General features: G+C 39.1%; 3 protein-coding genes and 1 pseudogene across 3 annotated transcripts; 2 read left to right on the top strand and 2 right to left on the bottom strand.

The window, feature by feature from the left end:
- Positions 1-3,117: 3,117 nt before the first annotated feature.
- Positions 3,118-6,378, bottom strand: LOC147309939 (histone H3). Its single transcript, XM_086268096.1, has one exon. It carries the CDS (start codon positions 6,266-6,268, stop codon positions 5,858-5,860), a length of 411 nt encoding a protein of 136 aa, XP_086124222.1. The 5' UTR covers positions 6,269-6,378; the 3' UTR covers positions 3,118-5,857.
- LOC147309940 (histone H4-like) lies at positions 4,718-5,603 on the top strand (the record flags this gene model as incomplete). Its single annotated transcript, XM_086269964.1, has 1 exon — positions 4,718-5,603. A coding segment is annotated over one exon (324 nt), but the record flags the coding sequence as incomplete, so codon positions are not given.
- Positions 6,267-8,788, top strand: LOC147309938 (uncharacterized; annotated as a pseudogene).
- A 1,400-nt stretch (positions 8,789-10,188) lies between these two features.
- On the bottom strand, positions 10,189-11,226 carry LOC147309937 (histone H1.10-like). Its single transcript, XM_086268094.1, has one exon. The coding sequence runs from the start codon at positions 11,190-11,192 to the stop codon at positions 10,557-10,559; it is 636 nt and encodes a 211-aa protein (XP_086124220.1). The 5' UTR covers positions 11,193-11,226; the 3' UTR covers positions 10,189-10,556.
- Between the last annotated feature and the right edge of the window lie 1,682 nt (positions 11,227-12,908).

Below are 12,908 nucleotides of genomic sequence, written 5' to 3'. Positions count from 1 at the left end.
GCCTTACTAGTCCCTAAGGACCCCAAAGCGCTTTACATATCCAGTCATCCACCCATTCACACACACATTCACACACTGGTGATGGTAAGCTACATTGTAGCCACAGCCACCCTGGGGCGCACTGACAGAGGCGAGGCTGCCGGACACTGGCGCCACCGGGCCCTCTGACCACCACCAGTAGGCAACGGGTGAAGTGTCTTGCCCAAGGACACAACGACCGAGACTGTCCAAGCCGGGGCTCGAACCGGCAACCTTCCGATTACAAGACGAACTCCCAACTCTTGAGCCACGATCGCCCCGTTGTGGTAATTAAGCTTTAGCTTAATTACCACAACTGAAAAACACTGCGTGGAGACAAAAGCTTCGAAAAACTGTGACTGACAAAATCCCGCACAAACGATTTTAACTACATCACTCACCACTGAGTGCGAAACTTTTTCATAAAATTTTAAAACTAAATGAGGGAGGTTACAGTCCATCGAAATATATCATTGATATATTTTTTTTTATGATAAAACATGTGGTTAGTGAAAGCTGCGAAGTAACAAAGATGTGAAGACTTGGAAAGTGACCTTCTGCTAGCAGTCCATTTCATGCCATTTTGCGTAAAAATACGATACTGTCATTACAGTGGTCATTATTAATCTAATTTTGACGTATCATACTGTTTAGAACTTTAACTTAAAACTGCTATACGTTATTGTTTAAAACGTGTTGTATATTCGAACAAATTAAGATAATCTCACCTCAGACAAAATGGAGATCATCCACTGCTGAGCCGTGAGTGTCCTGCACATGGCACAGCAGACTACGGGTGGAAGTGTAGAATGATTGAAATGAAAATGCTTTCAATACTTAAATCTATTAGATTTCTTAATTTTTCATGGTACTCATACATTTTTGTTAAATCTGCTAAACAAACTATTGCTTAATTTACCCTAAACAAAACTGTGTAAATTTAAATAATTGAACATCTCAAAAATGTTTAGTTTTGTTTAGATTTAATTAAAACAACACATACATGTTTTTTACTGAGTAATACTTACTATTACTTTTCTATTAGATATTAATGAACCCAAATCACAGTTTTTACAGTGTACATCACCTTCCCTGACAGTCGTAGCTTGGCTCATCTGAGGGTGAAATTATAAGAATGTGTTATTTTGCAAAGTGCTCTCTAAGGTTCCTAAATAAAATATGGCATTGAGGTCATTTCTTTTGAATTAATCCCATCACCAGTGTGTGAATGTGTGTGTGAATGGGTGCATGACTGGATGTGTAAAGCGCTTTGGGGTCCTTAGGGACTAGTAAAGCGCTATACAAATACAGGCCATTTACCATTTTTGAAATATAAGAACCTCTCCTGTTTTTAATGGCACTCTGGGTTTCCTTACTTCCTGTTCCACTCCCAACCCCAAATACAGTGGGGCAAAAAAGTATTTAGTCAGCCACCGATTGTGCAAGTTCCCCCACTTAAAATGATGACAGAGGTCAGTAATTTGCACCAGAGGTACACTTCAACTGTGAGAGACAGAATGTGAAAAAAAAATCCATGAATTCACATGGTAGGATTTGTAAAGAATTTATTCGTAAATTAGGGTGGAAAATAAGTATTTGGTCACCTCAAACAAGGAAAATCTCTGGCTCTCACAGACCTGTAACGTCCTCTGTAAGAAGCTTTTCTGTCCCCCACTCGTTACCTGTATGAATGGCACCTGTTTGAACTCATCATCTGTATAAAAGACACCTGTCCACAGCCTCAAACAGTCAGACTCCAAACGCCGCCATGGCCAAGACCAAAGAGCTTTCGAAGGACACCAGGAAAAGTATTGTAGACCTGCACCAGACTGGGAAGAGTGAATCTACAATAGGCAAGCAGCTTGGTGTGAAAAAATCAACTGTGGGAGCAATCATCAGAAAATGGAAGACATACAAGACCACTGATAATCTCCCTCGATCTGGGGCTCCACGCAAGATCTCATCCCGTGGGGTCAAAATGATCATGAGAACGGTGAGCAAAGATCCCAGAACCACACGGGGGGACCTGGTGAATGACCTGCAGAGAGCTGGGACCAAAGTAACAAAGGTCACCATCAGTAACACACTACAACGGCAGGGAATCAAATCCCGCAGTGCCAGACGTGTTCCGCTGCTGAAGCCAGTGCATGTCCAGGCCCGTCTGAAGTTTGCCAGAGAGCACATGGATGATACAGCAGAGGATTGGGAGAATGTCATGTGGTCAGATGAAACCAAAGTAGAACTTTTTGGTATAAACTCAACTCGTCGTGTTTGGAGGAAGAAGAATACTGAGTTGCATCCCAAGAACACCATACCTACTGTGAAGCATGGGGGTGGAAACATCATGCTATGGGGCTGTTTTTCTGCCAAGGGGACAGGACGACTGATCCGTGTTAAGGACAGAATGAATGGGGCCATGTATCGTGAGATTTTGAGCCAAAACCTCCTTCCATCAGTGAGAACTTTGAAGATGAAACGAGGCTGGGTCTTCCAACATGACAATGATCCAAAACACACCGCCCGGGCAACAAAGGAGTGGCTCCGTAAGAAGCATTTGAAAGTCCTGGAGTGGCCTAGCCAGTCTCCAGACCTCAACCCCGTAGAAAATCTGTGGCGGGAGTTGAAAGTCCGTGTTGCTCGGCGACAGCCCCAAAACATCACTGCTCTCGAGAAGATCTGCATGGAGGAATGGGCCAAAATACCAGCTACTGTGTGTGCAAACCTGGTAAAGACCTATAGTAAACATTTGACCTCTGTTATTGCCAACAAAGGTTATGTTACAAAGTATTGAGTTGTATTTTTGTTATTGACCAAATACTTATTTTCCACCCTGATTTACGAATAAATTCTTTACAAATCCTACCATATGGATTCATGGATTTTTTTTTTTTTTCACATTCTGTCTCTCACAGTTGAAGTGTACCTCTGGTGCAAATTACTGACCTCTGTCATCATTTTAGGTGGGGGAACTTGCACAATCGGTGGCTGACTAAATACTTTTTTGCCCCACTGTAGATGCTGACAAGCTGACACAGTAACATGGAAGAGGGAAATAAGAACAATAATAATAATAAAGATAAAAGATGAAGTAACAAGTTTTTAGTTTCTTGTTTATTCCAGATGATCATCCAGATGTCTGTGACATGTGATGACAAACACCATAATGGAAGGCCTTTCTCATCACATGCTTAAACTCATCATCTCATCATATATTTTTGCATACGCTGAGCAGGCAGTCAGACATGCTGTAACTGTGGGGTAGAAAACTGCATGAACACCATACAGCAGGGGTCTCAAACTCCAGTCCTCGAGGGCAACTTTTCCATGTGTCCCTGTTACAACACACCTAGTAGGTCATTAGCAAGAGTATAGAACTTGACTGCATGCTGCGTTGGCAATTCAGCCATTTGAGTCATGTTACAGCAGCTCATGAGTGAATGAACATGGTGCAATAAAAGTATTTTTAGAAGTATATGTTTCCAAATACATACATTTACTTAAATTTACTTGAGTAGGGTTAGCATGCAGTCAAGTTCTATACTCTTGCTAATGACCTACTGACCTATTGTATTCAGGTGTGTTGCACCAGGGACACATGGAAAAGTTGCATGACACCGGCCCTGGAGGACTGGAGTTTGAGACCCCTGTCATACGGAATATGACAGGTGTGGTTGAACTGCGTGAAGACTCTGAAGTTTCTCTTTTCTTCTGGCAGGACAGGAATGTGGCCTTGTCTTGTGAGCCACCGTAAGGATGTACTTGAAGTAGAACTGGACCGTCACCGTCACTCTTCACCTTTTCAAAGACAAAGCAGTCATTTAGATAAAATATTAGATATTGTTTACCTGTAAATGCACAAAGAGAATTTAGAAATTAATTCTTGCCTCAGAGTCTCTGGAATCTAAAAAAGCTAAATATGATGATATTCAGCAACATAAATTAGTGTTTTAAGATTAAGATTTAAGATTACAATGAATTTGTGATTGTTTCAAAGTATACTGTCGTGAGAGAAGGCACTGAACACAGACTATTTGCTGGGGAGGTTGCATAGCTGTGTAGGTTGGCGAAAGGAGCCGGTAGCTGGCCGGGGCATCACGATGGTTGCTAGTAGTCTGTAATAGAATAGAAAATAATGGGAGTAAATATTTCTAGTCCAACATCATCAGATAACCATCAAACCATCAAAATAAAATTAAACATTTAAATAAAATTAAACACCAATAATCTCCAAAAGTTGATTCTGTTCATCTGGAAAACGCTACGTCCAGATAAACAGAATGAACCTTTGGAGATTTACTTACCTGGATGATTGAGCATGCATCAAGACGTTTAAATGCCAATAAATTGTTAAAATTGAAAAGCATGTGTCTCTTTGATTCAAATGTGATTATCTGTAAATATGTCGCTGATATTAAAAACTGTTTTAAATGTTTTAATTCATGTTCAGACACAACGAGAACAACCATACTCGAAAGGGCAGGTCCCTGTTTCCTATTACGTCCTCAAATCACGTTGTCGCTGGGGTTTTTCAAATACGTCCGTTGTACTGACTTAAAGTCGCACCCGTGCGGTGACTTTTCATCAGTATCACTTAAGCTGACAAAATGAGTGGACGCGGTAATATGTAAAATAAGATGTGAATAATTTTGTGCATGGCGCTTGTATTATGTGTATTTGTAATTGTGAATATTGATATTTAAATAAAGTGAATTTAAACAAAAAAAAAAAAGGAGGAAAGGGACTCGGGAAAGGAGGCGCTAAACGGCACCGCAAAGTTCTCCGTGATAATATCCAAGGCATTACTAAGCCTGCCATTCGTCGTCTAGCCCGTCGCGGTGGTGTGAAGCGTATCTCCGGCCTGATTTACGAGGAGACCCGTGGTGTACTTAAGGTGTTCCTGGAGAACGTGATCCGCGATGCAGTCACCTACACAGAGCACGCCAAGAGAAAGACTGTGACCGCAATGGATGTGGTGTATGCTCTTAAAAGGCAGGGCCGTACTCTATACGGTTTCGGAGGTTAACGCTACTGTCTTGATTCCAACACAACGGCTCTTTTAAGAGCCACACAACTCGTCTTAAGAAATAAGTGTTCCAACTTTACAACTAGTGGCTTGGGTACACCGAATTTTGTGAAACTGTTAAGAGTGCTAATGAGACTCTTAAACATTGCAACGTGATTGTACATAGAACTTATGGGCCGTTGTGGCTGTAAGTAACTCGTCGGGCTGGCTTCGTGCCCCAAACAAAAATGGCGACGCCGCTGATGTGAAGTTAACAATGTTTTTTCCCACCTAGCTTTCCAATATCCACCTTTCCTAACCTTAAAATGACTGTCTTGCTCATTTCTCAATGAAACTATTTCCCTGTAAAAACCTAACATTAGTTGCCTTGGGACATAACTTTTTTTTTTTTAAACAAAATGGATGCCATAACGCGCTGTGACGTAGTCTCTAGAAATGGCTTCTAATCCGGTGGCTCAGAGCTGCGCTGTGTTTGTGATTTAAGGTGAACAGTTTCTATTTAGAGTTATATCAGAAAAGCAAGTTTAATAAAAAAATTAAAAAAAAAAAAAATAAATAAAAACCTTCACGGACACGAGTTTTAATCTCCTGTGAAACGTTCTCTAAAATGACAAACTTTCGATGTTTCTAATTTAATTATTTTTCTTTCACCACAGAGCCAAGTGAGAGGTAGAACAGCATTTTCCCGTGCTCTCTTACGAACAGTTTGTAACAAGTTTTCATAATCAGGGACTATTGACTTGTGAAATTAGCTCTTCAGATGTAGTTGTGTGGCTCTTAAAAGAGCCGTTGTGTATAAAGTGGTCTCAGATCAGCTTATGCCCTCTCTCCGCGGATGCGGCGGGCTAACTGGATATCTTTGGGCATGATAGTGACCCTCTTGGCGTGAATGGCGCACAGGTTGGTGTCCTCGAATAAACCGACCAGGTACGCCTCGCTTGCCTCCTGCAAAGCCATAACAGCAGAGCTCTGGAAGCGCAGGTCGGTTTTAAAGTCCTGAGCGATCTCCCGGACCAGGCGCTGGAAGGGTAGCTTGCGGATCAACAACTCAGTAGATTTTTGGTAACGGCGGATCTCCCTCAAAGCCACGGTTCCGGGCCTGTAGCGGTGAGGCTTCTTCACGCCACCGGTGGCCGGGGCACTCTTACGGGCAGCCTTTGTAGCTAGCTGCTTCCTGGGAGCCTTTCCTCCGGTGGATTTACGTGCTGTCTGCTTCGTTCTAGCCATGTTTAGTAACTATCGGCTTCCTTTCTTCAGTGCCGTCACCAGTCTTATAAAGCCAGCGCCGGCGTGTGGGCAGCGCTAATTGGTCCAATCTGTGCGCGTGATCAACGGCTCGTCTGTTGAAGCGGGAAAATCAAAAGTCCTGATAAGGAAGTGAAGCCATAGATTAAGCGCAGTGATTCAAACCAGAGCTGAATGAAACACACCCCAAAACGCAGAGCTTAATGGAAAACACAACTTTTATCAAATCATTTAAAAGATAAAGCCAATTAGACTGAATGTAGACTGGTGTATTGGTATACAATATACACAAAATAATAGTAGTTTTATCATTCTTAATATGTATGCTCCCTCTTGTCAAAATGAGCAAGAATACCTTAGTAGGCTGGCCTTTATTAATACATTTATTCAAGACAACGATACTTACAGCATATGTTTTGGGTGATTTTAATGCTGATCTCACAGACAGCAGTTCTTGGTTTGCTAACCACTTAACCCACTTTTGTGAAGTTAACAATCTTATCCTGTCTACCCAAATGTTACTGCCTGCAGAGAGCTATACATACATAAGTGAAGCCTGACATAGTACATCATGGCTGGACCACTGTATCTGTACAGCTGATGGACATGCAGCTTTAGCAAACATGACTATTAGGTATGAGGTAACTCTGTCAGGCCATATACCTTTTGGTTTTACTGTGAATGTGGAACAAATGCCAGCAACAACTGGAAATAATATTGCTAATATTGCTACCAGTGTAAAATTAGACTGGTCAGCATTTGGTGAAGATGATTTCTTAGCTTATCATAGTAATACCGATATACATCTGAACAACATTTCTTTGCCCAAAGAAGCTATTTTGTGCAAGGATGTCAACTGTAAGAATGCTGTGCATAAACATTTACTCTGCTCCATGTATGATGATATAGTGACTGCTCTGTATGAAAGTGGTACACTGCTTGATAAACAATATAAGCATAAGAAACCTAACATCAGACCTGGCTGGAAAGAACATGTATCCATGTACCATGATCAAGCTCGCATAGCTTATAAATGTTGGGCCATGGCTAGAAGACCTAAACAAGGCCCAGAAAAAATGTGCTAATGCCAGATATAAGTACGCTGTTCGCTTTATAACTAAAAATGAGCAAATGCTGACAGCAGATTCTTTGTCCAGGAAAATGTTGTGTAATAATATGACAGATTTTTGAAAAGAGCTCTTAATGACTGTAAACCATTTCTACCATCAACTGTTGAAGGTGTTTCTGGGGCAGATAACATTGCAGCATTATGGAGACAGCATTACACTGCGTTGTTTAACTGTATAAAAAGTGAACCATATGAGGACAATTTTGACATGAGTAATGACACAATAAGTGTAAGGACATATGAAGTATATGAAGCCATTCATAGGTTATCTGATGATAAATCCTCTGGTTTGGATCACATCACTGCAGAACATTTAAAACATGCTAGTTTAAGGCTAGCTCCTCTTCTAGCACTCTGTTTCACTGGGTTTATGATTCATGGCATATTACCAGACTCAATGCTGTGTATTTTACTGGTACCAGTTATGAAGGACAAAGCTGCAAATGTGAGCTGTTTGGATAATTATAGGCCGATTGCACTAGCCAGTATTTTATCTAAGGTGTTAGAAAGAATCTTGTTTGACAGAGTTAGTGTGTTCTGGTTCTGGATTTCTGTGAACCACAGAAGCCTTTTTGATAAACTGAAGAGACGGGGAGTTCCTCAGTACATCGTGAGGATTCTTTCTTACTGGTACGCTCATCAGAACATGCAGGTTAAATGGGGAAGCAGTATTTCTGCCCCCTTTGGTGTCAGCAATGGTGTTAGACAGGGTGGGATTTTGTCTCCAATTTTATTTAATCTATATGTTGATGATTTGTCCATACAGCTGAGAGCCTGTAACACTGGGTGTATATTAGGTAAAACATTGATAAATCATCTTATGTATGCAGATGACCTGGTTGTTTTTAGTCCAAGCAGTGCTGGGTTACAGGATCTTCTCAATGTCTGTACTGAATATGGTGTGCAATATGATATAAAGTACAATGCTGTTAAAAGTGCTGTTTTGATATGTAGAACCAAGCAGGATAAACACCTACATTTTCCTTTGTTTAAACTGCCCCAAAAAACTCTTGAAGTTTATAAAAAGATGAAATACCTCAGCCACTTTATTACTGAGCAAATGAATGATGATGATGACAACGGTGTAAGCTCTATGTGCAGGCAAATACTATCACACGCAAATTCAGCTTTTGTTCACTTCCAGTTAAAGTGGCTTTGTTTAAAGCGTATTGCACACTTCTATATACTGCCCCCCGTTGTGGTCATCCTACAAACAATGTAGCATGCAGAAGCTGCATGTTGCATATAATGATGCGATGAGAATCCTTTGCAGGATACCTAGAAGGGGTGGTGCCAGCCAGATGTTTGTAGCTGTGGGTGTTTGGACTTTTAAAGCACTTTTAAGAAAGTTAATGTTCAATTTTAGAGAATGACTGGATGGTTCGAGTAACAGTGTAATTTTAGCACTCACAGATCCGACAGTGAGTGGTTCCCATTACTCATCCAGTCTGAGAAAGCACTGGTTGAAGTGTTTGTGTATTTATTGATTTTTTTTAAGTAATTGTGTTTTATGTATATTTTGGTTTTATATATATATATATATATATATATATATATATATATATATATATATATATATATATATATATATATAAATATATATATATATATATATATATAAATATATATATATATATATATATATATATATAAATATATATATATATATATATATATATATATATATATATATAAATATAAATATATATATATATATATAAATATAAATATATATAAATATATATAAAAATATAAATATATATATATATATATAAATATAAATATATATAAATATATATAAATATATATATATATATAAATATATATATATAAATATATATATATATATATATATAAATATATATATATATATATATATAAATATATATATATAAATATATATAAATATATATATATATATATATATATATATATATATAAATATATATATATAAATATATATATATATATATATATATATATATATATATATATATATATATATATATATATATTTAAGGTTTATACCTTGTGTCTTTGTGTGTGTGTGTGTGTGGGGGGGGGTGTATTTCTGTCTTGTTTTTATGGACATGAAGTCTGCCCATAAAGATTGATTGATTGATTGATTGGTTTTTCCGACACCATTAAATTGTCAGCAGACAAGAAAGCTACTACAGCCTGCAAACAGACGAGTTGGTGAACACAGAAGATATCAAATTAGTGCATACATTAAAAAACATAACCAAATAAAACATATGTATTTTACTCAGACTATCTTCTAAGATCGAAGATTTTAGAGAATATTTTATTTTCAATTTAACTGAACTCACCAGGTATTGTATGTCTCTTACTTGTTTAAGCCCCGTTTTAATTTTTGTTTAATGTTTTTGGCTGATGGCTGAGACTTATGGACGTGTAAAACCAGTCACAAATTCAGAGATTGCATTGGTCTACATGGACTGGGTCTTCCAAAAGGCCGGAAGTGAGCGGCTGTGAAATTGGACACCCCGACTAATTAAAAAAAAAAAAAAAAAAAAAAAAAAAGCCCCACACACACCCTCCTGACAGCTCATGGTTCTCCTGGCTTTGCTGAGCTTATTGGTTTAACATCATTTCTCCTTGCATTATTAGTACCCGGTTTTTAACATTAAACCCTTTAAAATTTCACCTGCGACAAGGAAACTTGGTATAAATAATTTGCATCATGTTCATCACGCTCAACCTGAGTTAAACAGACTTCTAAGGCTGTGCCATGACAGGAACAATAACAATATTGATGTAAAAATAAGTTTTATTTATGAACAGACTTTCGAATAGAAAGTGCAAACAGTACACGTTCACAGCACATCAGAAAGCATATTTACAAGCTTTAAATTTTTAGGGAAAAAAAAAAAAAAAAAAAAAAAAAAAAAAAAACCCACACACACACACACACACACACACACACATACACACCAAAAGGGTAATTCTTCGTGGATATTTACAGTCCAGAGGCGGGTGGGACAGGAACCAGTCCAATTACAGTCTGTGATAAAGCCAACATGAAGCATAAAGGAGTCCGATGAGCAACCGGAGGATCTCTCAGAGAAACAGCTGGTGGCTCTAAAAAGAGCCTTTTGTTGCGAAGAAGAAGCGAGTGGTTTACTTCTTCTTTGGTGTAGCCTTCTTGGCCTTAGCAGCTTTAGGCTTTGCAGCCTTCTTTGCAGGCTTTTTGGGGGTCGCTGCTTTCTTGGGCGCGGCTGTCTTCTTCACCTTGGGGCTCTTTGCCTTCTTGGCCACAGCCTTCTTTGCAGCTGCCGTGGGCTTCTTTGCCTTCTTCGGGGTGGCTTTTGCTGCTTTGGGCTTCTTGGCGGTGGCTGGTTTCTTAGCTGCAGTTGCCTTCTTTGCCGCCGGCTTCTTTACTTTAGCAGCGGGCTTTTTGGCTGCCTTCTTGGGCTTCTCCGCTGGCTTTGCTGCCTTGAAAGAACCGGATGCCCCGGTTCCGGTGGTGTGGACCAGAGCGCCTTTCTGCACCAGGCTTTTCAAAGCGCGCCTGACGTGAGCAGAGTTATGCTCTACGTCGTAACCGCGAGCGACGAGATCCTTCTTAATAGCAGCCAGAGAGAGTCCTTTACGTTCTTTGGACTCTTTCATAGCTTTTACGATGAGCTCGCTAGCGGACGGGCCAGACTTCTTGATAGTCTTGCTCGCTGATGCCTTCTTCTTCTTGGCCGGGGCCTTTGCTGGAGCCGCCTCGGCGGCCGGTGCTGGGGCTGCTGCGGGAGCGACTTCTGCCATGTCGTTAAGAGAGTGGTGTTTGTCGATGAGACGATAGAAATCTCCGCACAGTGACTGGAACTTAAATACAACACGAGAACCGTGGAGACTCAACCCTGCCTTCAGCTCACAGCTGCAGCGAGAAGACCTTGGCTCTTGTGTTTTCTCCTCTTAATAAACTACGTTAAAACAATATCTGAAGGTGAAAGTAGATAAAAATTTCAAATCGAATCGATAGAGAAGAACTTTCTCTTTATAGGGAAGCTTTATAAACTTTATTAGTTTTCTGCAATTTGTTTTGGAAGCCTTTAAACCTGCCCTGTCCGCCGCGCCGTGAGGCACCGATTCGTGTCTTTTCTCCGACATTTTTCTTCTAAATGCGTTAAAATCTAAAATAACCCCTCAAAAACGAGGTAAACAGCGAGCCAACATGTTTGTCCACACATGCTATGTCAAAACAATGATCCCCGTCGGATACCTTTTCATAAAACTGAGGTTATTTCGGTGCCTGCAAACACACATGAGTTGGTGGAGGAAACAGTGTAACTCGTTAACTCCACACACTCTGTGCCCTCAATTTACTGTAGATTTTCATTAATTAATGATACACGAATTGTAGCTCTGGCTCCGTGAAATGTGTAATATGGATAAATCTAACAGTTTAACAGCACTACAGCTCTTAGACAGGCAAACAGACTATAGCTCCACCAGGCTCAGCATCATCATATTGCATCCCAGTTCACTGGCTACTGCATCCCAGTGCAGTCAAAACGCTAATCATCGCTAATAACACCCATCAAAAGAAAATTACAAGTAAATATCCAGAGCTGACAATGTTCACATAAACAGGAATAGATTAAACAGTTAGTCTGGAAAGTTCTGGCAGGAAACTCTCCACTTCCTTAACCATAGCTGCTTTTTGGCCAAATGTCAGTGGCTGTAAGCTGGAACTCCTAAAATTAAGTGTTTCAGTACTTTCACTGCTTAACTCTAGTGTTGTGTGTTTGTGTATATATATACATATATATATATATTTTCTTGATTTGCTTTGAATAATGACTCATGGTTGTCAAGCAGTTAGTTCATTTGAATATTAAGCCTCTTGTGGGTGTGGGTACCTTCTCTGAGTTTGAACTCAGCAATTTGAGTCAGTATTGGTGGTTCAAAGTTAGAAATGCTCAGCCAAACTTAAATACTGAAAAATACTGAAAATAAAGTAAAAGTTTATATTTAGTTACTGATTTTAGTTGGATTTTTTAAATGTTTTAAACTGACATTTTCTTGTTAAACAATACAATTAAATATACATTTCTACTCATTTCTACAATACGTTTATAATTAAGTTACTTTGAATTCGTGTATTGGTCATTTCATCAGTTTAAAATTAGATTACATCATTAAACTTTATTTAATCCCACACTGGTACAACAGGAAGAGATCTCCGTCGGATATGTTTTTACAAAGGAAGAATAGTGAAACTATATGTTGGAAAAATAAAAGTAGAAAGAAAAAATAGATTAATAAAATCATTAGAATTTTTTTAAATTCCACAATAATATGCTATATACAAATGGTTAAAATGTTGAGTAGAATTATAATTGTTAACAATAATATTTGATTATCTACAGAGCAAACAGTGGAAGTGATGAACATGTATTTTTAGACAGTGTTTATCCTGTTTGGATATTGTACAGTTTGACTGCTAAAGATAACGACCTGCAATAGCACTCCGTCCTG

Source organism: Aulonocara sp. 'chitande type north' Nkhata Bay, linkage group LG17, assembly GCF_057382095.1.
Source record: "Aulonocara sp. 'chitande type north' Nkhata Bay isolate Kocher_YH1m ecotype deep benthic linkage group LG17, A_spYH_male_GT1.1, whole genome shotgun sequence".
Classification (NCBI taxonomy): Eukaryota; Metazoa; Chordata; class Actinopteri; order Cichliformes; family Cichlidae; genus Aulonocara; species Aulonocara sp. 'chitande type north' Nkhata Bay.
This window is presented reverse-complemented; position numbering and strand designations above follow the sequence as displayed.

What these genes read in the sequence shown, in the direction of transcription:
- LOC147309937 (XM_086268094.1), bottom strand. Translation starts at nt 11,192, where the DNA reads ATGGCAGAAGTCGCTCCCGCAGCAGCCCCAGCACCGGCCGCCGAGGCG.
- LOC147309939 (XM_086268096.1), bottom strand. Translation starts at nt 6,268, where the DNA reads ATGGCTAGAACGAAGCAGACAGCACGTAAATCCACCGGAGGAAAGGCT.